Source organism: Petaurus breviceps, unplaced genomic scaffold (assembly GCF_028583685.1).
Source record: "Petaurus breviceps papuanus isolate PSGF00001 unplaced genomic scaffold, PetGlider_PUasm1.0 90740, whole genome shotgun sequence".
Lineage (NCBI taxonomy): Eukaryota > Metazoa > Chordata > Mammalia > Diprotodontia > Petauridae > Petaurus > Petaurus breviceps.
This window is the reverse complement of record NW_027187330.1, coordinates 5,635,910-5,657,546: the sequence shown is the minus strand read 5'-3', so window position 1 is coordinate 5,657,546 and position 21,637 is coordinate 5,635,910. Positions and strand designations below refer to the sequence as shown.

Sequence of the window (21,637 nt, the reverse complement as noted above, 5' to 3'; positions counted from 1 at the left end):
GCCTAATAAATGCGGATTGGTTGATTGACTGAGGGTCAGGGAGAAGCATGAATTCATTGGGGATGGAGTTGGACTCTGAGGGGGCTTGCAAGAAGCCAGGAGACTTACTTCTTAAGGTTTGCTGCCAGTCATTTGCTTTGCCCCTCGCCTTCACCCCTCCCCATTCATTAAGTGTTGGTTTGCAGCAGAAGTTGTATCAGCAGAAGTTGGATGTTTTGTGTTTCTCACATCTGGTTTGAGCTCCCATTCATGCTCCCTGTCTGCCCTGTCCTTACAGGAGTCAACTGTCATTCTAATAAATGCTTCTTCCTCTGACAGTGACACTCACTTGCTAATTGCCTGGTACCCATCTGGCTTTCTCTCTTAGACTACACTTCCCTCTATACGCACCCCCCCCTCCACACACACACACACATACCACATGCAGATAATTTTGTATAAATGTAACAACAGTTTGTTGTTTAGATGAGGAATAGCATCTTCCCTTGTCAGTCAACACTCTTACTGACTCCCTGTCATATTTCCAAGTCATTGTGCCAAACCTTTCCCATTCTATTCAAGGTATTAACCCCAGCCTTTTGCTGTTCGGTCTCCCCAGACGGCCTCCCTTCCTGATTTACTGAGGAAATCAGAACCATAAATATGAACTCTACTAACCCTGAAAGCTTCTCTGAGTTTTTACAAACTCCTCTTCTCCTTTCCTTCTGACATCTGTTTGCCCAGGCTCAACCCACAACCTGTGTTTTGTTTTGTTTTTTAGTCTCATTCCCTCCTCCAGGACCTTTCTCTTTCAATCATCTCTTTTTATTGTATCTTCAGTCTCTCTCACCACAGGCTCCTTCCCCTGTATCTAAAAGCATGTTTGGATCTTTCCTACCCCAAAGGAAGACTTCTCTCGACTCTGTTCCACTCTCCTCACTTGCACTAACAAACTGCTTGAAAAAGTAGTTTATACCCAATGCCTTTACTTCACTATTCACTAGTGTCATAACCCTTTGCCATCTGGTTTCCATCTCCTCAATGTGCTTTTCTCAAAGATCTTTCCATTGACTTTCCCAAATGGCCTCAATCTTCATCTTTCTTGATTTTTCACATTCAGTGCCATGGGATAGCCTTCCCTTCTTGATTTGTCTCTTTTCAGAGCTTCCATGACAATCCTTTCTTCTGATTCACTTCTTGCTGTTTTAGGTATGCATCTTCTCTCCTCAAATGGCTCCTCTTCATCTTCTCACCCATTATTTGTATGCTTCACTTTTCATTTCTATGAAAATTCATACCAAATGCATATCTCTAGCCCAGATAGCTTCCAGAGCTCCAGACCCATATTTCCAACAGCCCACTGGACATCATTTATACGGTGACCTGTATAAATTTATACATTTATACAGTCACCTTTGTTTTTAAAGCCCCCCAGAAAGGAACCTAAATTCTCCCAGGGAAAAATGCTTCCCCAATTGATTACAACTTGCAGAGGAAAGGAGAGGAATCACAAATACACAGGAGAAACTGAGGAACGGCAGAAAGGGCTATCACTGCTAAACTTTCCCTATTCAGGCTGAGAGGAGGGTCCCATAGGCAGAGGGTCAGTCTCTAACCTCTCAGTCTCCTCTCCCCACCTTCACAGTTTCCTCTGTACCAACTTAGATCCTTAAGGCACCAAGATAAGAGTCGAGATAGAGCTGACTCAATAGGAAATGATCTAACCTTCCATAATTTAGAAATGAACTGTAGTTGTGGCATAAACTGACCTTCTATGCCCTTGGTTTCCTTCATTGCCTGAATCAACCGTCACCTCTATGAAATCTATCCAAGTCACTCCACTTAGACACACACACACACACACACACACACACACACACACACACACCAGCTACAGTTTACTGGAAGGAACACTCAAGAGCAAATTGCTAAATTTTCAATGCAAGCATTTATACTTTAGAAATCAGCAAATGCTACAAATCAGGACTTGATTTGTTTTGTTGATTGTCTGACTTAAGAAAGTGATGGTGAAAATGTTAATGGTGCAAATTAAACTTAAAAGTGTGTCATATCTACATTTTTTCCCAGAGACTTAACTCTCAACATTTCTCCATGTACTACTGCCTCTGGGGTCTTCTTTGAACTCTCAAAGAGCTTTACTTGTACTTTTCTTTGCATTTACCATATTCTGTTTTGGATTATAATTATATTCCTTCTTTTCAGACTAAGCTCAAGACTGAAGTCAGGGGCACATCATAATCATCTTTTTAATCCACTCACTTTGTAACCTCCTTTCTACAAAAGTAGCCAGTTTCATTGTGGGATAATATTTGTTATCCTAGCAAGTTGTTGGTTGTCATTCAGTTGTGTCCAACTCTTCCTGACTCCATTTGGGGTTTTATTGGCAGAGATGCTAGAGCAGTTTGCCATTTCCTTCTCCAATTCATTTTACAGATGGAGAAACTGAGGTAAACAGGGTTAAGCAACTTGCCCAGTATCACATAGTAAGTGTCTAAAAGGCTAGATTTGAACTCAGGAAGATGAGTCTTTCTGATTCCAGATCTGGCATTTTATCCACTGCACCTCCTAGTTACCCCCAAAGTATTTACATTAAGACTAAATCTTTTTCTACTTCCCACTGCTCCTAGTTCTACCTTCTGGGTCCAAGCAGAAAAGTCTTATCCATCTTCCAAATGACCTTCAAATATGTGAATATAGCTATCATGTCATCTTTAAAGTTGTCTTTTCTAGGCTAATCATTCCCAAGTCCTTCTACTAATCCTCATATGGCATAGTCTTGAAAAACTGTTCAATCTCTTAATCTCCTTCTACTGTATGCCTTCCAGTCTAACCACACCCTTCCAAAAATATAGTATCTAGAACTGAATAGAGTACTCTAAATGAGGTCTGATCAGGACACAGTATACTGGGGTTTCAGTCCTGGACACACTACTTCTCTTAATATAGCCAAAGAGGGTCTTAACTTCTTTGGCTGCCAGATCACATTATAGCTTCATATTTGAGTCCACTAAAACCCTCAGATCTTCTTCCATGTGTTTATGTACTCAGTAGAAATCATTGCTATATTTTGTCAAAGTATCATCATATACTTTATAATTTTTTGTCATTAATTATGTTTTTAGTTTCCCAAATGTTGAATCTTGAATTCCTGGTGTAAATCCAACCTGGTCAAAGTGAATAATTTTTAAAATATAGGTTGTATAGCTTCTTTATTAATATTTGATTCCATGTTTTTTGGATTAATATTAATTAGTATTATTAATCCTTAAACCAACTTTTTGTTTTATCACTTCAATAATCCTTGTTTTCAACTTTGTCTACTTTTCTTCTTTGTACAGTTTGCATTTCATGAACTTGCAGAGGAATATATCTGAATATATGAAAAATGTTATAAAGGTAAAATTGAGAGGACTTAACCACAGATTGGATATGAGGGATAAAGAATGAAGAATCCAAGATGGCACCTAGGTTGTGAGTCTACATGACTTGGATATATCTAATATTTTCTTTCTCAAAAAAGAACATTTAAAAGTCATTAACTCTATTTTTTTAAAAATTCTTTGTTTTCCTGTATGATTCTTCTCAACTTTATAGAATAAATTTCCCTTGGCTATAAGCTGTTTTCCTTTGCTTTTCTATATAGCATATTATAATTTTTTTTCTTTTATTTCTTCTTGTTGATAAATAGTTCTACATGATTCCAATTGGAGCTCCCTGCTCCAGAGGCTCTTTCCAGCTGATTGTGATGGTTTCCCATTAACATGAAAGCTCTGGAGCATGGTGACCCCATAGTTTCCGATGGATTCTACTATTTTACTCTATGAAAAAGAAAAGAAAAGTAAAAGAAAAGTAGACAAAGTTGAAAACAAGGATTATTGAGGTGATAAAACTCAGTAAATCCAAAATAGAATTCATTATCTTTACCCCCAAAACCTTCCCCTCTTCCTAACTTTCCTATTACTATTGAGAGCATCAGCATCTTCCAAGTCATATAGACTCACAACCTAGGTGCCATCTTGGATTCTTCACTCTCTTATCCCTCATATCCAATCTTTGGTTAAGTCCTCTCAATTTTACCTTTATCACATTTTTCATATATATACTCCTTTTTTCCTCCAATGCTGCCACCACTTTTGAGCAGGCCCTCAATAACTCTCATCTGGAGTGATTAAAGCTGAAAGGTATGCTTAGTTCTCTCCTTTAGAATATGGTCAAATCACTGAAATAGCTGTCAAGGATTCTAATAATCATAATGTTGGTCCCCCTGCCACATGTCTCTTCCCATTCAAGTCCATTCTTTGCCCAAATGTCAAATTGATCCCTTAAAATGCAGGTCTGACCATGCCAGCCCCCCAGTGCCTTCATATTATGTCCAGGATCAAGAATAAAATTCTGTTTAGCATTCAAAGACTTTCATGATCCAGCCCCCTTCTACTTTTCCAGTATCCTTAAAACTTCCTCACTCACATATAGTCTGGGATCTAGTGACACCGGTCTGCTGGCTGTTCTTGACACAGACATTTTATATCTCAATTAGAGTATTTTCTCTGGTTATCCCATATTCTGGTCATTTCTCCCTCCATATCTCCACTCCCTGGTTTCCCTAGCTTCATTCAAATCCCAGCTAAAATCTCACCCATATGAAGCCTTTCCTGATCCCCCTTAATGCTAGTGCCTTCCCTCTGTTGATTATCACCAAATCATCCTGTATATATCTTGTTTGTATATAGTTAACAAATGCTTGCTGACTTGATAGCATATTCTTATTATATTTTCAGTTTAAATGAAAAATTATTTAAACAATTTTATACTTGTATACATATTCAAACTTAGTATGATTTTCCCCCAACTCACCATTATGGAGTCTGTATTGATTGTGGATTACAGAGAGAACACATACTAGAATGTCATCAAAAAGGACTTTGTGTAGAGCCCATTTCAAAGTTCACCAATCACATCAAAAGTGACCCAAAGCAGCCTGTGATTAAAAACTGAAAGGTATAACTAGTTTTCTCCTTTAGAATAGGCTCAGATCACTGAAATTGCTGTTAAGGATTCTAAATCATTAGAGGGATTAGAGAGTTAAGTACCTCTCAGCCTTTATCCATACTACTTTCACAATGGAAAATATGTAAAAATACCAGTCAATTGTGGGGCTGCTCTTTGAAGCTAGTAGTAAAGTGGTACTAATGGGCAGGCAGCACAATGGAATTTAAATAACGTACTTTTGGGGCAATTCTCCTGAGTAAGGCAATTATGGGGGTTTTGTGCATTAGTTTTCCAGTGATTTCAAAATGCTGTCAAAATTCATGAAAATTTTCCAGCAGTTTTTTTTAAAGGTAGGTCACACATTAAGTTTCTTTCACTTGTCCTAAATATTCACTTAACATCCAAAACCACTTGCTACATAAAGCATCACTCCATCCATCAGTAGTATTTCAGAGTTATGGGTTTTACAGGTTTCTTCTCCAAATAAGCTGGGTCCTGGCTACTGTGTAAAAAGGACCAAACCCTAAGTTTAGGGAAGAAAATTGGCATGAACATAATTGTGCAGGGTGTCTTAGTTCAGTTTTAAGCTTTATTAGCCTTTTTATAAATTAGTTCTTAAGCTAATAAAGCTCAAAACTACACCAAGGCTTTTGTAACATCTTGTATATTATGGCACATAACTGTGTAAGGAATACCCCAGGTAAGAAAGGAGATAGCCCTCAGCCGAACTAACTGGGGATTCTTCTTACTCCTTTATCACCCCAGATCTCTGTCTTCTTCCAACTGGCAGTTCAAACTGGTGGTTTCCATTCCAGAGATGTTCTCACATATAAAAAGAAAAATACCCAGTACCCCAAGGCTGGTTCTGGGCTATAACCATGAGTGCCTGCTCCTTTCCTATTCAGGCCAGTTTCTTTCTAAGTTTTGTGTTACTGTGCAATATAGTTTTTTCATTATGTTGCAGTGGGTAGAATAATAGATTCTCTTACTAGATTCTCCATTATAATATCACGGTACTTTACCTTATTCTTTTGACCTCCGTGTCTTACTTGACACCGTGGAGTTCTTGTTAATATATTTCACTTTCCTTGGGGGAAACCGCTAAATACAAACTGTTGTCATTATGGTAAAACCTACTGGGAAAGCATTTCTCTGAGGGGAGAAAGATGATTCTGGCGCTGGTCAAATCATATCTCTGGCATGCATGATGATGTATATTTAAAATTTCTATCAATTCAAGTTAGTAAATTTAGATTAAGCACTTACCATTTACAATTCTTTTAGGGTTGGAGAAACTGAGATGAAACTAGGCACTGTCTCTGCCTTCAAGGGGTTTACAATCTAGTTTGGGAAGTGGGGGCCCTTTAAGTAAGGTGTTATGTACAAATGCTTTACCTGTGTAATACATGTTAGTATGGGCTAAGCACAGAAATTCCAGACAGAGTAGCTGAAGAGGTATGAGTAGTATTTTGGGACTTCACTGACTTGTGTATGTCCCAGGAAGCTCATCATTGGAAACCTCCATCATCCTATGAGATCCTATCAGCTTTAGGACTCTACCTTATCACCACTCTTGGTCCCTCTGATTGAAGGGAAGGTCTTGAACACCAAACGCTCCATTTTAGGAGGAAGCTCAGTTCAGAACATCTCAACATCTCAGTTTCATCACATTCGTAGTTTTCTGACTTTTCTACCTATGCCCCCAAGTTAGGTGTTTTCTCTGCCTACCCTCTATCCCTCCTATTTTTAGCTCCTTTTGTGTCTGCCCTCTTTCCCCATTAGATTGTAAGTTACTTGGACAGAGACTATCTCTTTTTGCATTTATATCCCCAGCACTTAGCACAATGTCTGGCACATTGTAGGTACTCAATAAATATTTATTGACTGCCCAAGTAGGAAATACCACTGACGGTTTTTGAATAGAGAATGGCTTGACCATGTAGCAGGTAATCAGGAGTTAACTGGCTCATAAGGTAGAAGATGAATTGAAGAGGGCAGAGACTAAAGTCAGAAAGACTAGTTAGAAGACTACTATAAAAGTCAAGCTGAAGACCTAATTAAGGGGGCTGCAGTAGGAGGCATAGGTTGCAAGAGATATTGCAAAGGCAGAAACAACACAAATGAGTATGTGTGGTACAGAAAGGAAAGAGTGACACACAAGTCTAAGGTTAAAAACACTGTGGAATGGGATGATAGTGGGATGATAGAGAAGTTGGGGGGAAGCACATCCCCTAAGTAACAACCCCAAGGCACATATGAAGACAGAAGACCGGGCTCATGTCCTGATTCTGGGCACCACTAAGATCATTGTGTGAACTTAGACAAGTCATTTACCCTTGTTAGGCCATAGATCATCCCAAAGATCATACTTATAAATGACAGAGAGCATCCAATCAACATGCCTATCCCTATCTGCCCACCCCAGGTTTGGCAAACTCATGTCTTCTCACCCAAACTATTGCTAGTACCCCCCCCCATTGGTCTTTCTGCCTTTGGTTTACTTGCCCTCCAAATACATCCTCTACACTTCAACTCAAGTATTCTTCCTAATATACCACCTTGGTCATGCCACACTACTAAAAATCTTCAGTGGCCCCTAGTTGCCTTAAAATCCCTGAATCTGACATTCAAGGCTCTTCACTCTCTGACTCCAAACTACCCATCCAGCCTTATCTCATAGTACTCACCTTCACATATTCTATGTTGTAGTCAAACTAGCTCACACCCTCCATCTTGTTCTCTCCCATGTGTGTGCCTTTGCTTGGAACAGACTCCTCACACATCTCCATCTACTGAAGTCCCTTCTGTCATAGCCCAACTCAGATACCACTTTGTTCATGAAGCCTTCCCTGACCCCTCCAGGTAAAAAGGGTCTCCAATTTCTCACTGGCTTACTTTTTTGCCCCTGGCCCATTTGACCTTGTATCATACTTACTTGTGTACTTTCTTAAACTCTACCTTTCTCCCCTCCCTCTATATTAAAGTGTAAGATTCTTTTTTTTTTCTTTTTGGAGGGCAATTGGGGTTAAGCGACTTGCCCAAGGTCACATGGCTAGTTTTTGTGTTAAGTGAATTGTAAGGTTCTTGAAGGCAAGGGTGATGTCACTTCTATATTCCCCAACACACCATACAATTGCATGCAATAGACACTTTACAAATGCTTGTTGAGTTGAATTGGAAAAAACAGCCGTACAATAACAACCAATGAAAAAAGCTTTGGAGGCTATGGTACAGAAACAAACTTTGCCTTTATAAAAATGTGCTACTTTGGAAGGTTTGGGAAGACAAATCTGTTTCCCCCTCTCTTATTATTTTTTCATGCAAATTTAATTGATGCCTTTTGTGTTTATATCCCAGTCTTTTGTGGAAACAATCCCTTGCTCCATCTTGAAATGTAACCCTCTAGGGGCGGTCAGGTAGCACAGTGAGTAAGAGCACCGGCCCCAGAGTCGAGATGACCTGGGATCGAATCTGGGCTCAGATACTTAGCACCCACCCAAAAACACCTGGCTGTGTAACCTTGAGCAAGTTACTTAACCTCAATTGCTAATGAAATGTAACCCTCTCTTATAACAAAAGGTTACATAAAACAACAGATATAGTGACCATGTCTGACAACATGTTCACCATTCTGCCCTGGTAGTTATAATCCCCTGCATCTACTGAAAGGAGGTAAATTTCATCATCAATTCTTCAGGACCATTAATGGATTGTTCATTTATTAGTATTTACTTTCCTTTTAGTGATTCCCCCATTTTTTCTTTAGCTTGATGCTTTTAAAAATTATTACTATTAAATAGCTAACATTTATATAGCACTTCAAGGTTTCAAAGAATTTTGAATATATGATCTCATATGATCTTCACATTATTCTCTATTTTGTAGATAAGTAACTTGTCCAAGGTTTCACAGCTCGTGTCTGAGAGAGAATTTGAACTCAACTCCTCCAGACTCCATGTCCAGTTTTCTATTTGGTTTTTGTTATTGTTATTTATTGTTCCTTTATTTCAGTTGTGTCTGACTCTCCATGTCCCATTTGGGATTTTCTTGGCAAAGATACTAGAATGGTTTTCCATTTCCTTCTCTGGCTTATTTTATAGATAAGGAAACTGAGGCAAACAGCGTTAAATAACTTTCCCAGGATCACACAGCAAAGTGTCTGAGGCTAGATTTGAACTCAGGAAAAGTAGATTTTTCAGGCTCCAAACCCAGCACTCTATGCACGATGGCACCACCTAGCTGCCTTATCTTTTCACTCTGTCTAATAAAGAGTCCTAAGAATATAAATCCACGATTTAGTGCGTAACATCTCTCTATTCACAGTGGAAGAAATCAGCCTTGTCCCATCACATCTGACTTATGTCAGGGTTCTATCATGGTGTCTTTTTTCCCCCAGCAGATCAGTGGAAGCTGATTTGTACAACCCTAGAACACACTTACGGTTGACTCAAATCCTGTGATTTTGTAATTTTACAAAATTAAGTACAACTAAGGAAGGAGGGATTGAGAATGGTTTGATTAGTGAACGAGGCAGCAGTGGCTGTGTCCACCTGGGTTCCCGAGGCCAGTATACAGAAGAGGGACTCAAAAAGAAAGAACACTATTAATGAGAAGCAATTATGTACTAGTTCCCCCCCCCCAATAAAATGTATTTGCAATAAAGTGAGGGACATGTGGTCTTCTGACTTCACATTTTGGTCAGGGGAAGAAGGGAGATGCTGGGCCAGCATTTGTCCAGTTTGGCTCCCCTCATTTTGAGGACAAAACCCCCACAGGATATTTTCATTTTGCACTTTAGCTAAGAAGAACAACAATAAATACCACATGCTATTTTTGATAATTTGTGAGATTGTAGCTCTCTGCCATCCAGGTTTGTGGAATTAACTCCGGCTGTGTTCAAAGTTCCCCTGCAAAGCGTAGCAATTGAAGGAGAAAAATAATGCCATTCTCTCCACAGCACATTCATAAAAGCCAACACAAACAGCCGAACTGACATCTCCCCCAGCCCAATTTAGCTAATGGGATTAATGCATCAACCGATTGACACTCATTACCATGAATCATCTTGATTGAGGGCTAGAAGCAGTACCAGACTGATGGAGAAGAGAAACGATGGAATATCAATATATTAAACCAAGGGCACTGAGCTGATTACAGCACCCTGCTGGCCTACCAGAGATACTGGCTCCCTTCAGATGTTCATACCATCATAGACCTCAGAAACCCCCTCATTTTATATAGCTGAGGAAACTGAGGCACATGGAGATAAAGAGATTTGGCCAAAGTCAAGTAGAGAAGCCATCAGAGAGGGCCCTCTGACTTGTCACAGCTGTTTTCCACTGGGCCATAATGGTTAAGTACACATTTCCAACAAACTTTAATTTGGGGGACTCCACACTGATTCAGGCCTGTTTTCCAAACAATTTTAAGGTAGTCTTTTTTTGTCTGTTGGTAACTATTGGTACCCACTGGAAGCAGGAAGACTTGCTTTAGCCTTCTCTTTGTTCCCTCAATTTATCAGGCCCAGTGGGTTTTCTTTCAACTGAGCATTCTGCCCTACCACCAGAGCTGCGGTGGCATTTTCTGCAAACTTGAGTTCATCAAGTTTCCCTCTACAACTTGCCACAGGTAGAAGGCAAGGAAAACTGTAATGGTGATCAGCCCAGAAGTAGGCCCCTAATTATGCATTTTTTCCACAGGTCTGAGGATTTGCAGTCAAGCAGGGTTATCCAACTGAGAAACAATTGGGAGTGTTCTAGGAAGGCCCATTTTTTCTTGACTCAAATCAAGTCAGAGAGCATGCCAGCAGCTCACCCAGGTTGCTGCGTGTCCCTCATGGCAAACAACCGGTCTTGCTTTGATTTCAAAGAGCCAGCTACCAGCTGGTAGTGTCACTAATGAAGCAAACACTTGTGCTAAGTGGGACACAGAGTCATTCTCTATTGCTAATTAGGAATTCATATTTAGTGACAATGGCTTAAAAACACAGCAAATGCAACCATCAGGAAACGTACTTAAAAATGAATGTGCTGCTACTTGACTCTAAATAGGTTCAGTGTTTCTGACTGGAGAACCTGGGTCCGGTGTTTTTGAAACACTAGGAACTGGAACCCAATACACCAAGAAGTGGTATTATATTTGGCAAGTCACAACCTCCCTGGGCCTCAGTTCCCTAATCTGTAAGGTGAATGGGGTTGTCCTACATCAGGGGTGGGGAACCTGAGGCCTTGAGGCCACATGTGGCCCTCTAGGTCCGCAAGTGTGGTCCTGTGACTGAATCCAAACGGCCACACTTCAGACCCAAGGGGACCACATGTGGCCTCAAGCCCCCTGCCCCTGTAATACATGGTCTCTGAGGTTCCTTCCAGTTCTAGATCATATTGACGACAGTCTCATTAGGAGCACAGCAGGGTTTGTAGATTTATAGTGGGAAGGGGCCTCACCTGACAGATGAGGAAACAGCCCAGCTAGGTTGTGACTTGCTGTAATGAGAATGTAAATTTTAAAGATCTTCCCTGCCCCTAAGCTAAAGTGCACCTGGAGCCTGGGGTGGGAGGCTTGTTTTTCAGTAGATACTTTTTGATTGGCCAGTGGGTCCAAAAGGTTGTTACATTCTCTGAGCCAGGAGAAGGCTATATAAGCCCTGATGTGAGGCTTTGTTTTGGGGGCTCACTTTGAGAAGTGTTCTGTGATTTGATCTGGGTTCTGGGAAGCCGTTGTCCAGAGGCCCTCCCACCCCCGGCTTTGAAAAACCCAGATGTTGAAAGCCAGATGTTGATTTGGTATGGATGTAATGGCTTGGACAGTTTGGAAAGCTGTCTACTTGATCTGTTTCTGTCTTGATAATTCTGTCTGTATACTTTGAAGTTCGGGGTGCTGACCTTTTTCCCCTGAACAAGGTAAACCATATATGTCTGACTGATTAAAGTAAGCTTGTTAACCCATTTTGAGTTGCTTTCCTTTATCAAAGCAGATCCAAGAACCTGTATGGGCAGCAAACCCTGAGGACGTGCTTGGGGTGCTTGCGGCTACACTTGCCCAAGGTCATAAAGGAAGTGTCACGAGACAGGATCTGGACCAGATACCCTGACTGGTACTTTTTCCCACTGGAGGAGGAAGAGGAGTACAATTAACATCCACACAGCATCTATTCTGTGTCAAGCAGTGTGCAAAGATTTCATCCGATCCTCACAACCCCAGAGGGAAGTGCTACCATTCCCATTTTAGAGATGAGGAAATTGAGGCAAACAGAGGTTGTGACTTGCTCAGGGAAACATAGCTAGTGTCTGAGGCTGGAGTTAAACCCAAGCCCACCCCTCTGTCCACTGCATCCCCCTGTCCCTATGGCATAGTGTATAAATGGCTAGACCCCTGGCCTTAAGAGTCAGGATGACAGGTTCAAATCCTGCTTCTGACACAGGAATTGCTGTAAGGGGAATCACCTCTCAGTGCCCTAAGCAATTTTCTAAAACTATAATGTTACAGAGGAATTTTCCTGCATCAGGGGAGGGAATTTTTAAACAGGGAGTTCCCCTGTACAGATAAAATCATAGGTCTGGAAATCCCCTAGTCTTAAAAATTAATTAAAATTAAATTAACTAATTAAATTAAAAATGAAAAAAATCAATAGCAAAAATTGCCTTAAAAGATTTGATTTCCATGGGTTAAGTAACTAACAAAGAAAAACATTCTTTCAGATCATCCAGAAGCACTCGAAGTAGTAATTTTTGAGACTTAAAGGATTTAAAATTCCTGACTGTAGCCTGGTTCTATTTTCCCTCTAAGGATTTCTGAAACTATTTTAAGGAGTATCATAAACCCTTTCCTTCTGTAACATTCGCAGTTATCTACTGAGGAGTAACACCAACAGAAGGCAAGAACAGGGGTGCCAAGAGATTGTGCAACACCTCACAGACCCTGCCCCTCAGAGGGAGAACTCTCAAAGCCCACAACACACATTTGATCCTTTTGAAAATGGAAAGTGGACAGCTTCTTGTTTATATTCCTCTTCCAGTCAGTCAATAAACATTTATTAAGCACCTCCTATCTGCCCAGCACTGAGAAATACACACAGATGCAGAAACTCTGCCATATACACGCACAGAGAGAGAAAATGGCAAGGAGAAAGTCTGTTTTACTATTGTTTACTTCTACATTAATTCTGCTTTCTACTTTGGTATACATTGAGTCCTGGGCACTGATCACAGGGGTAGACAAACTTCGTATTATGTAGCCCTGTAAAACAGAGCACAAAAAGGCCAGTTGCTCCAGCATTACTTAACCTCACCCAGGTTTTATTGCTGAAATTTCCATTTGGAAGAACACAAAATAATGTTTTCTTTTCATCTACTGCTTATTCATTTAATCACATTGGGCTGCAAAAAAAGGGCAAGAGACAGGCAAGCTGGTCTCAACCAACCGATCGTTTCCATTGGCTTCAGAAAAAGATCCTAATTAAGTAGGCAAGAAGAGAACCCAGGAGGAGAGAGTTAAACCAGCAGGTAGGAGGGAAGAGGCAAAGCTGTATTGTTAGCCCTGAATGAAACCCCAGCCCAAGATCCTTTTCTTGCTGCGCCTGTTTGGGTCTCTCTTCCTTCTTCAGGGTCCCAAAAAAGAAAAAATCAATCCCACAAAAGGCTGGCCCTCCACCCACTTCCTGTGTTTCCTTGAGGCCATCTCACAATCTTTGGAAGCCATTCTGTCTCACCATTATCACTCAGTCACCCCAAAGGGGAGAGAGAGGGCAGTCCTGTCCCTCAGCTCTAAAATGTCTTTCCTTCAAATGCCTCCAGGTTGAATGCCGTGTCCAGGAACTTTTTCAAAGTGACCAGGTGAGTATTTTTGTTTCCTGTGGCAGCGGCAGCAGCTGGGTCACGACCAACATACCTGGAGGACAAGAGACCAGTGATTACCCCCCATCAGCTGCTTAGGTAAGAAGCCTAGTCAGAACAGCCTTTGAATGAAATGGAATCCAGACTAACCATGTGACCTTGGGCAAGTCACTTAACCCCAACTGCCCTCCAAAAAGCAAAACAAAAAATAAAAAAAATAAAAAAGAAATGGAATCCAGAAAATCTGCTATCAGTATCCTTCCCAAACTGTGGTGTCAGAACTGAACGTAACAGTACAGATGTGGTCTAAGAGTGCAGTGGGATTCTCCATCACCTCCTTATGCCTGGACATCATGATGCTCTTCATTTAACCAAAGATCAGCTCCCTTCTGGCAGTCACATCTCATCACTGATTCAGACTGAACTTGTAGTCACTAAGAACTCCAGATCTTTATCAGGAGAACTGCTGCCTAACTATCACCTCCCTGCCCAACCTTATATTTGTGAAGTCATCTCTTGAACTCAAGTACAAGATTTTCCTTTCGCCCCTAATAAATTTCATGTCATGAGATTCAGCCCCATGTTCTTGGCTGTCACGATATCCTTATGGATTCTCACTCCATCATCCAGTAGGGTAACTATCCCTCCTACCTTTGGGTCACCTGAAGCGTTGTTAAGTGTCCTAATTCTCTGGGCTATTGCACTTTCTACTCCACTGGAACTGTTCCAAGCTCCCATTTTTCAAGATCAAGTTTTACAAAGGATTTTCCCAATGGATCCAGCCCATGGTGACCTCTCCATTCCAGGCCAAGGGTCAGAACCCCAACAACTTAGTCCTTGATTACAGAAGGTCATCTTGTATTTCTCCCTCCTTCTGAGTGACTGGCCAGCATGTGAGGAAACTACAAATGTGGCTGCCTAACAGAACCCAGCCCGCTGCCCAGCGCCCGCGCTGCTCTGCTGCCACAAGGGCCGTACCATACGGGCCGCGTCCGGCTGAGAGTGAGCAGCCGAGGGCTGATGTAGTCGTAGTAGCCCATGTTCTTGTGCTCTTCTTGGCACCAGGCGAGTTCAGCTCCCGCGTATTTGTCGATTTCTTGTTTTATGAGGTCGAAGGGGAAGGGAAAGATCTGTGGAAGAAAGATGAGAGAAGGGTTAAAAAACAACCCCCAACCTCTCTTATTTCTAGTGAAAAGTCAAAGTTAATAGCAAAATGCAACTGGCTATACCATTCTATGAGGTCTAAACCTCTCCCATTCACTCTACTGGCCCATATATTCATGCTGAGCTGTCTTGGCAGCTCAGTGACACAGCAGATGGGCTTACAGCCATAAAGACTTCAGTTCAAATCCAGCCCCAGTCACTCACCAGCTGTGTGACCCTGAGCAAGTCACTTTGGGAGGATAATAAAATGGGGAAAATAATAGCACCTACTTCCCAGGGTTGTTGTGAGGATCAGATGAAATGATATTTATAAAGTACTTTGCAAACCTTAAAGTGCTCTATAAATAACTAGCTATTATTTTCACCTTATCCAGCTTTCCTCATTTTACACTGAGGCCCACAGAGGAGATGTGACTTTACCCAAAGACATAGGAATTTAATGGAGGAGCTAATACAAGAAGCCAGGTTTCCCAATCTAGGATTTTTTCTATTTTCTCCAAGCTGCTCAGAGGCAGTACAACACGGTTCGTGTGTTTTTTAGACAGGTGAGGGAAGGAAAAAGTATACTGGATGCCTTTATGTAGTTCAGTCCATTTTAAGGTCTGGAGATTCACACAAGAGAGCCCCAAGACCCTTGTTAATAGGAAAACTAGGCCAAGGACTGCTTACCTGTTCTACCCGAGTAATAGCTACTTGCTTGTCCAGATCTTGGTTTTTCCGTTCCTTTATTAGGTCATAGTATACCTTTCCTGTGCAAAATATCAGCCGCTTCACATCCTCAGGTGCCTGGGAAGCTGAGCCCTCCTCAGGAATCACCCGTCGGAAGCTGGTACCTTCAAGAAACCATCATTAATGGCCAATGGTGAATTGCAGAAGAGGGATAAGTCCCTGGCCCCGTGACCATGGGGAAAAAGGTCCAGCAATGATCCTAGACCACATATGGTTCCTTTCCTCCCCCCAAGATTGTAAGCCACATGGATCAGTGATCTGGCAAAGGTAGCCTCCAGGTGGCAGGCCCTTGGAAACTAGACAGAGGGGAAAGGGGTTAGGGAGGAGATGGCATATGGAGGAAGAGTAAGGAAAAGAAACATACCCAGATATCCACAAAACACAACCAGAGGTCTTATCACTTTGTGACAACAGAGGTAAGGGGACTTTTCTTGCTATTCCGTCAATCTGAGCCTCAAAAATTTCTTCTTTGGTTACCAATGACAAAAGTCTATTTCTTCAGTCATTCTGGACCCATTTTTTTTTTTCAAATATGGCACTCATCCTTCAAGACCCAGTTTTACAAAGGATTCCCTAATAGATCCAGCCCATGGTGACCTCTCCTTTCTCTGCCCTCTCACCAGCTGGCCCAAAACGGGAAGAACCTCATAACTTAGTCCCTGATTATACAAAGTCAACTTTTATTTTTCCCTGGATATTTCTGAAAGAGATGGAGGTCTCTGACTCCCCAGCTGAAATGGGAGTTTCCTTATAGCTGCAGACCTGATTTCTGTTTCTCTCATCTAATCTAATTCAATTCAGTTCAACCAGCATTTACTAAATGGCTATTGTACATGTTGGCACTGTAAGAGGGACAAAAAGACAAAACAAAATAGGTCTACTGCTATTCTTACTTAGTCATTTAAAGCCCTCTGAAATTCAGTTTCCTCATCTGTAAAAGAGATGAGTTGGGCCAGATGACCCATGAGGTCTCCTCTGGCTCTCGATCTGTGGTCCTGTAACGTCCCACAGATGCCAGAATGGATATGCACATATCAGTAGGCACTCAGATATTTGTTGGTCACCTTGCCAAATTCCTGGTTCTGTTAGGAAAGGGGGAGTCATATGCCATACTGCCATATACTACAGTCCAGAAAAGAACCCTGGGAATTCACCAGAAAACTTCAAAATAATTTTCAATACATAGAGTTAAACCAACAGGCCCTGGAAGAAAGATTTCCAGATCCTTTGAAAATATAACTGGAATGTCACAGTCGATCCAAAGCTACCCTCACAACATACACCAGACCCTTCCCATTAATAACACGTCCAGTAAGCTGATGTCAGCAACAATTAATAAGCCCATTACCAGGAATCATTATAGCTCTTAAGGGACCTGAAGAACATTTATAAAGAGACTCAGGGGTCAACATTCTCATCGACATCTCTTCTTGAATTTAGTTAGGAATATTGCACACTAGGCCAGTAAGAGAGAGGTGACCCCCAGACCAAGAAGACAAAGAGAACAAGAGGAAGGCTTGCCTTGCCCAAAGACAGGATCTTTCTAAAGCCCTAGCTTCCCATGCCCACATCAGCTCAGACTTGGCTAATGGTATTCTTCCAAGTAGGAATTCTATCCCTCTCTCAAGCCTGTACAGCCTTCAAGGCCTAATGCAAATCCTGTCTCCTCTATAAAACTGCTCACTAATCTTCACCTCCTCTCAATTCCCATGGCACCCATTGTCTGGGCTGCTTGTTTGGCCCTGGTGTTATTGGTGTCTGGTATGAGGTGGCTCTATATAACAATTTGTAGTCTGACTTTTTTTCCCCTTGCTATGGGAGAAACCCTTCTTGGGATACAGCCTTGAGCAGCAAATAGGAGCTCTCTGTGGCAAACTCAAGCAACCATCTTTCCTGTCTGTTCATTTTATGGACTCAGGAGGACTTGGCTCATCAGCAGGAGGCTCTGGACTGGCTGACATCCTTTTCTCCATCTCCTAGGCACAACCTGAGGGACCCACATCTAACCCACCATGGCCCCAGGAGCCCAGTGCACCTCTGGGGACTCTGAAATCCTCTGGAGGCACTGAGCTGGCTACATTGCCATCCCTGGGGAGCCTTGTGGTGGGGCACATCATGCTTATGAGTGATCACCCCTAACCCAGTCTATCGTCAAGGATCCCTGACACCCTCCCTCCCTCATACTCTGACCAAGGGTGCTTACCAGAAACCATCTCATCAAAGCTGGACCTGGCCTCAGGATGCCGCAGCAAGGACTTGGGAGTAAAGATGATCAGCTGGAAAAGAAGAGTTGTGAAGGCTAAGTGGTCCAGTGGAGAGAGCCCTGGGCTTGCAGTGAAGAAGACCTGAGTTCAAATTTGGCCTCAGATACTTTCTAGCTGTGTGATCCTAGGCAAATCACAATCATTCTCTGCCTCAGTTTCCTCAAGTATAAAATGGCAATAATAATAGCACCTAAGGAGGTAACATCTGGGAAGCGCTTAGCACAGTGCCTGGGACATAGCGGACACTTTGTAAATGCTTACTTTCTTCCCTCCCTCCTCCCCCATTTCAACCTCCATCTAGATGAGTGGAGGAGAGGGTCCTGCTCCCCACATCCCAATGACACATTCTGTAACCTGGACTGAAATAAAAAGTTTTCAAAGCACATTCACACAAACTGTTATCTCAAGCAAGGTAGGGAAGTGAGTCACTAGCATCAATCCCATTTAGGCCTGGAGTGACTTCTTGCCCAATGTCACCCAGCAGGTCAGTGAAGGAGCTGACACTAGAATCCAGATCTCCAACCATTGTTCATCCCTCTATATTCCATCCCTTTGGGATAGAAGGCATAGCTCTCTGCCCCCACCCCCATCAAAGAGACCTTGACTGGGACCAGCCCAGTGATATATCCCCCTCTGTTAACAGCCTAAGCCTATGACTGAGCACCATCATCACGGGAGAATATGAAGGCCAATCTCAAACACTATACAGGTTGACAGCCAGGGTCAAGGCCATTTCAATGAAATTTTCAGGAGTGGGAATTATAAATCATTTTCCTTCCAGCTTCCCACCCATCTTCTCCAGCCGTGAGGCCTATGGGCAGGAAGTTGAGCCAAAGGGGAAACCAGCTCTAATGTGCTATAAGTCTAATTAATTACTCTGAACCTCTACAAACCAGAAACCCCACTAGGAAATCAGACCTTGATTTTGTTGTTTTGTTGATTGTCTAGACTTAAGAAGGTGAAATGTTAGTAATGCTGATAAAACTTAAACACTGTGTTATGTGTATAGAATTTTCTTTTTGAGAGAGCTGTTCCTTAAGCATTTGCCGGCACACTCCCACCTGCCTCTGTAACCATACTGTTGTGAAAATGAAATAAGACAACGGATGTGAAAACCTTTTGCACTTTACAATTGTAGCAAGGTGTTATTATGTGAGGGGACACTCATACTCTATCAACAGCTTTATACCAGGCAGGAGTTTATCCTCTTTCTCCCCTCCTTCCTCCCCCAATGACAGTATAATAAAAGAAAAGATTGATCAGGGTAGGCAGGGGATAATTCCAGGGGAATTCAGGGCAAGCTCCTAAGGGAGAACCAGGTTACATCAATTCCACACTAGCCAGGGACATTTCTTCAAGCCCAATAAAACACCAAGCTGATGAAACGGAATCCTGTGTCATTATAATGACCAAGCTTGGCCCCAAAGAATAGATGAGAAAATGAAACTCCCTCCTTCCTTTGCAGAGTTGAGGGACTATGGGTGGGGAACATTTTTTTTTTTACTGTCACACTCAGCTGATACATCAGTCATGTTTGCTGAACGGACCTTCCTCCCTCCTCCTCCCTTCCTGTCTATTCTTTGTTACAAGGGATGGCTCTCTGGGTAGGGAAGGAGGAAAGGGGTATATTCAGATCTAATAACAAAAGATATCAATAATTTAAAAAAAAAACCCCAAGAACCAATAATCCCAGTTCTCTGTAGAGGTCTGAGAAAGAGAATCCATCAAGGCCCCAGAGATTTTTAGATGACCCTTACCACCTTACGCTCATCATACAAAGGAACTGGGAAAACCCTCTGGGACCCGAGACTCACCGGTTTCCTGAAGGGGAGAAGAATCTGCCTCCGAAGCACATGGAAGTAGTTGGCGGGTGTGGAGCAGTTGACCACAATCCAGTTGCAATCATAAAGCTGGCCCACCTCAAAGTCATCACCGAACTCCTGGGAGCAGAAGATCCACCTGAGAAGCCCCCACATACTCACTTCCCAACCCTGCAGGCCCCTCTCATCCTTTATCTGGACAAAGGGACTCCAGTTAAAGGAACAGGAGGGGGACCTACACCTCCTTCCTCCTAGGAGAGGCCAACTAATCATCTCTCCCCCATCCCTCCCACCCCCAGCTAGTTTCACCTGACCTTTTTATACTTAAACCATTAGCCCTGGGCCCGTCCTCCCTCCTATTTTTGGACTACCCTCCCTTCCCAGGAAACCACCTCAACTCCTTCCCCAGCTAGGTCCAGGCAGAAGCAAAACAAAAAAAATGATAGTTTGCCTTCCATGCTCCCATGTCTCCTTTCTCTTTGCCCTTCCTCATGGTATCTCTCTTCCCCACTAGGATACTTGGAGTCTCAACCCCAGAGGCTACGGAGCAAACCCCAACCTGTGGGGTCAATGGAGAAGAAGGAACCTGCTGTCCCTACTGATTCAGCAACAGGAAGGAATCAGAGACCTTGGGAAGGAAGGAAACCCATCGGTCCCCAGTGGCCAAGAAACGCCTCAGGGAATAAAGAGAGACAGAGTAGCCATGGGGGCTCAAGACTTACCGGATAGGCATCCGAATCATCATTGCTCATTTGCAGGAACCTCTCTGGCCGGGCAGAAGAGTGTTCGGGGCCCTGAAAATGAGTCATCCATCCACCTAAGTTTACTAAGCACTAACAGGTGCTGAGCTGTCTGTGTCTGGAGGGAGGAAGGGGTCCGCTACGGTCTCTGGGAGAAAGGCTATGGTCCCTGACCTGAGGGAGCTTATACTGCAAATAAGAAGCAACAACAACCAATAATAACAATGATAATAATTTTTAAAAGCCGCTGCCAATAATATTAGTAGCACTTTAAAAAATGTTTCACATGTTACTTCATTTGATCTTCAAAAACAACCTTGTGAGATAGCTGTTGTTGCTATCCCCATTCTACAAACGAGGAAACTGAGGCTCAACAAAGTTAAGTGACATATTCCCTCATCCTTGCTGTGACACTGTTGCTTGTGGTTAGCTTTCATAGAGCACTCTGAGGTTTGCAGAGGCCTGCATGAATCTTTTCTCATTTGTTCTCTGTTAATGCCAGAGCCCTCTCTCATTGCTTCTTTCCACTTTATCCTATCTGCGTCTGTTCTCTACAGAGCTGTCTGCTCCTCATCTCCTCTATCAGAAGGAGCTCTCTGAGAGCTCACTGCCTGTGGACTTCCTTTGCATTTTTGGCATTTAGCACAGTTTCTGCACATAGTAGGTGCTTAATAAATGTTTATTAACCAAATGACTGATGGATTCTTACAACAACCTTGTGAGGGTGGGGCTGTTATTATCTTAGCTAATAAGTACATGAGGCAGGATTACGAACTCAGGTCTTCCTGACATTAAGTCCAGTACTCCTGCTTCCAACATTTACTAAGCTGTGTGACCCTGGGCAAGTCACCTAACCTTGTTGAGCCTCAGTTTCCTCATTTGTAGAATGTATATAGCATATATACATAGTATGTATATAGTATAGTAGCATACTACTATATATATAATATAGCATACTACTATATACACTATAGTAGATAGTATACTACTATGTATACTATAGTATATAGCATATGAATATATATACTATAGTATATAGTATACTATATAGTATATAGCATACTACTATATATAGTATTACTGTATATATACTATAGTAT

The 21,637-nt window shown here is 42.2% G+C and overlaps 1 protein-coding gene across 3 annotated transcripts in view; it reads right to left on the bottom strand.

Moving 5' to 3' along the window:
- Positions 1-13,107: 13,107 nt before the first annotated feature.
- OGDHL (oxoglutarate dehydrogenase L) overlaps positions 13,108-21,637 on the bottom strand; it is a 63,301-nt gene continuing 54,771 nt past the window's right edge. For all 3 annotated transcript variants that reach the window (XM_069067224.1, XM_069067226.1, XM_069067225.1), the window contains 6 exons: positions 20,520-20,591; positions 19,792-19,917; positions 17,917-17,989; positions 15,654-15,817; positions 14,799-14,950; positions 13,108-13,875 (listed from right to left, as the gene is read on the bottom strand). In XM_069067224.1, coding sequence (XP_068923325.1) covers positions 13,752-13,875; positions 14,799-14,950; positions 15,654-15,817; positions 17,917-17,989; positions 19,792-19,917; positions 20,520-20,591 — 711 coding nt within the window. In that variant the 3' untranslated portion in view covers positions 13,108-13,751. The remainder of the gene's footprint in view (positions 13,876-14,798; positions 14,951-15,653; positions 15,818-17,916; positions 17,990-19,791; positions 19,918-20,519; positions 20,592-21,637) is intronic.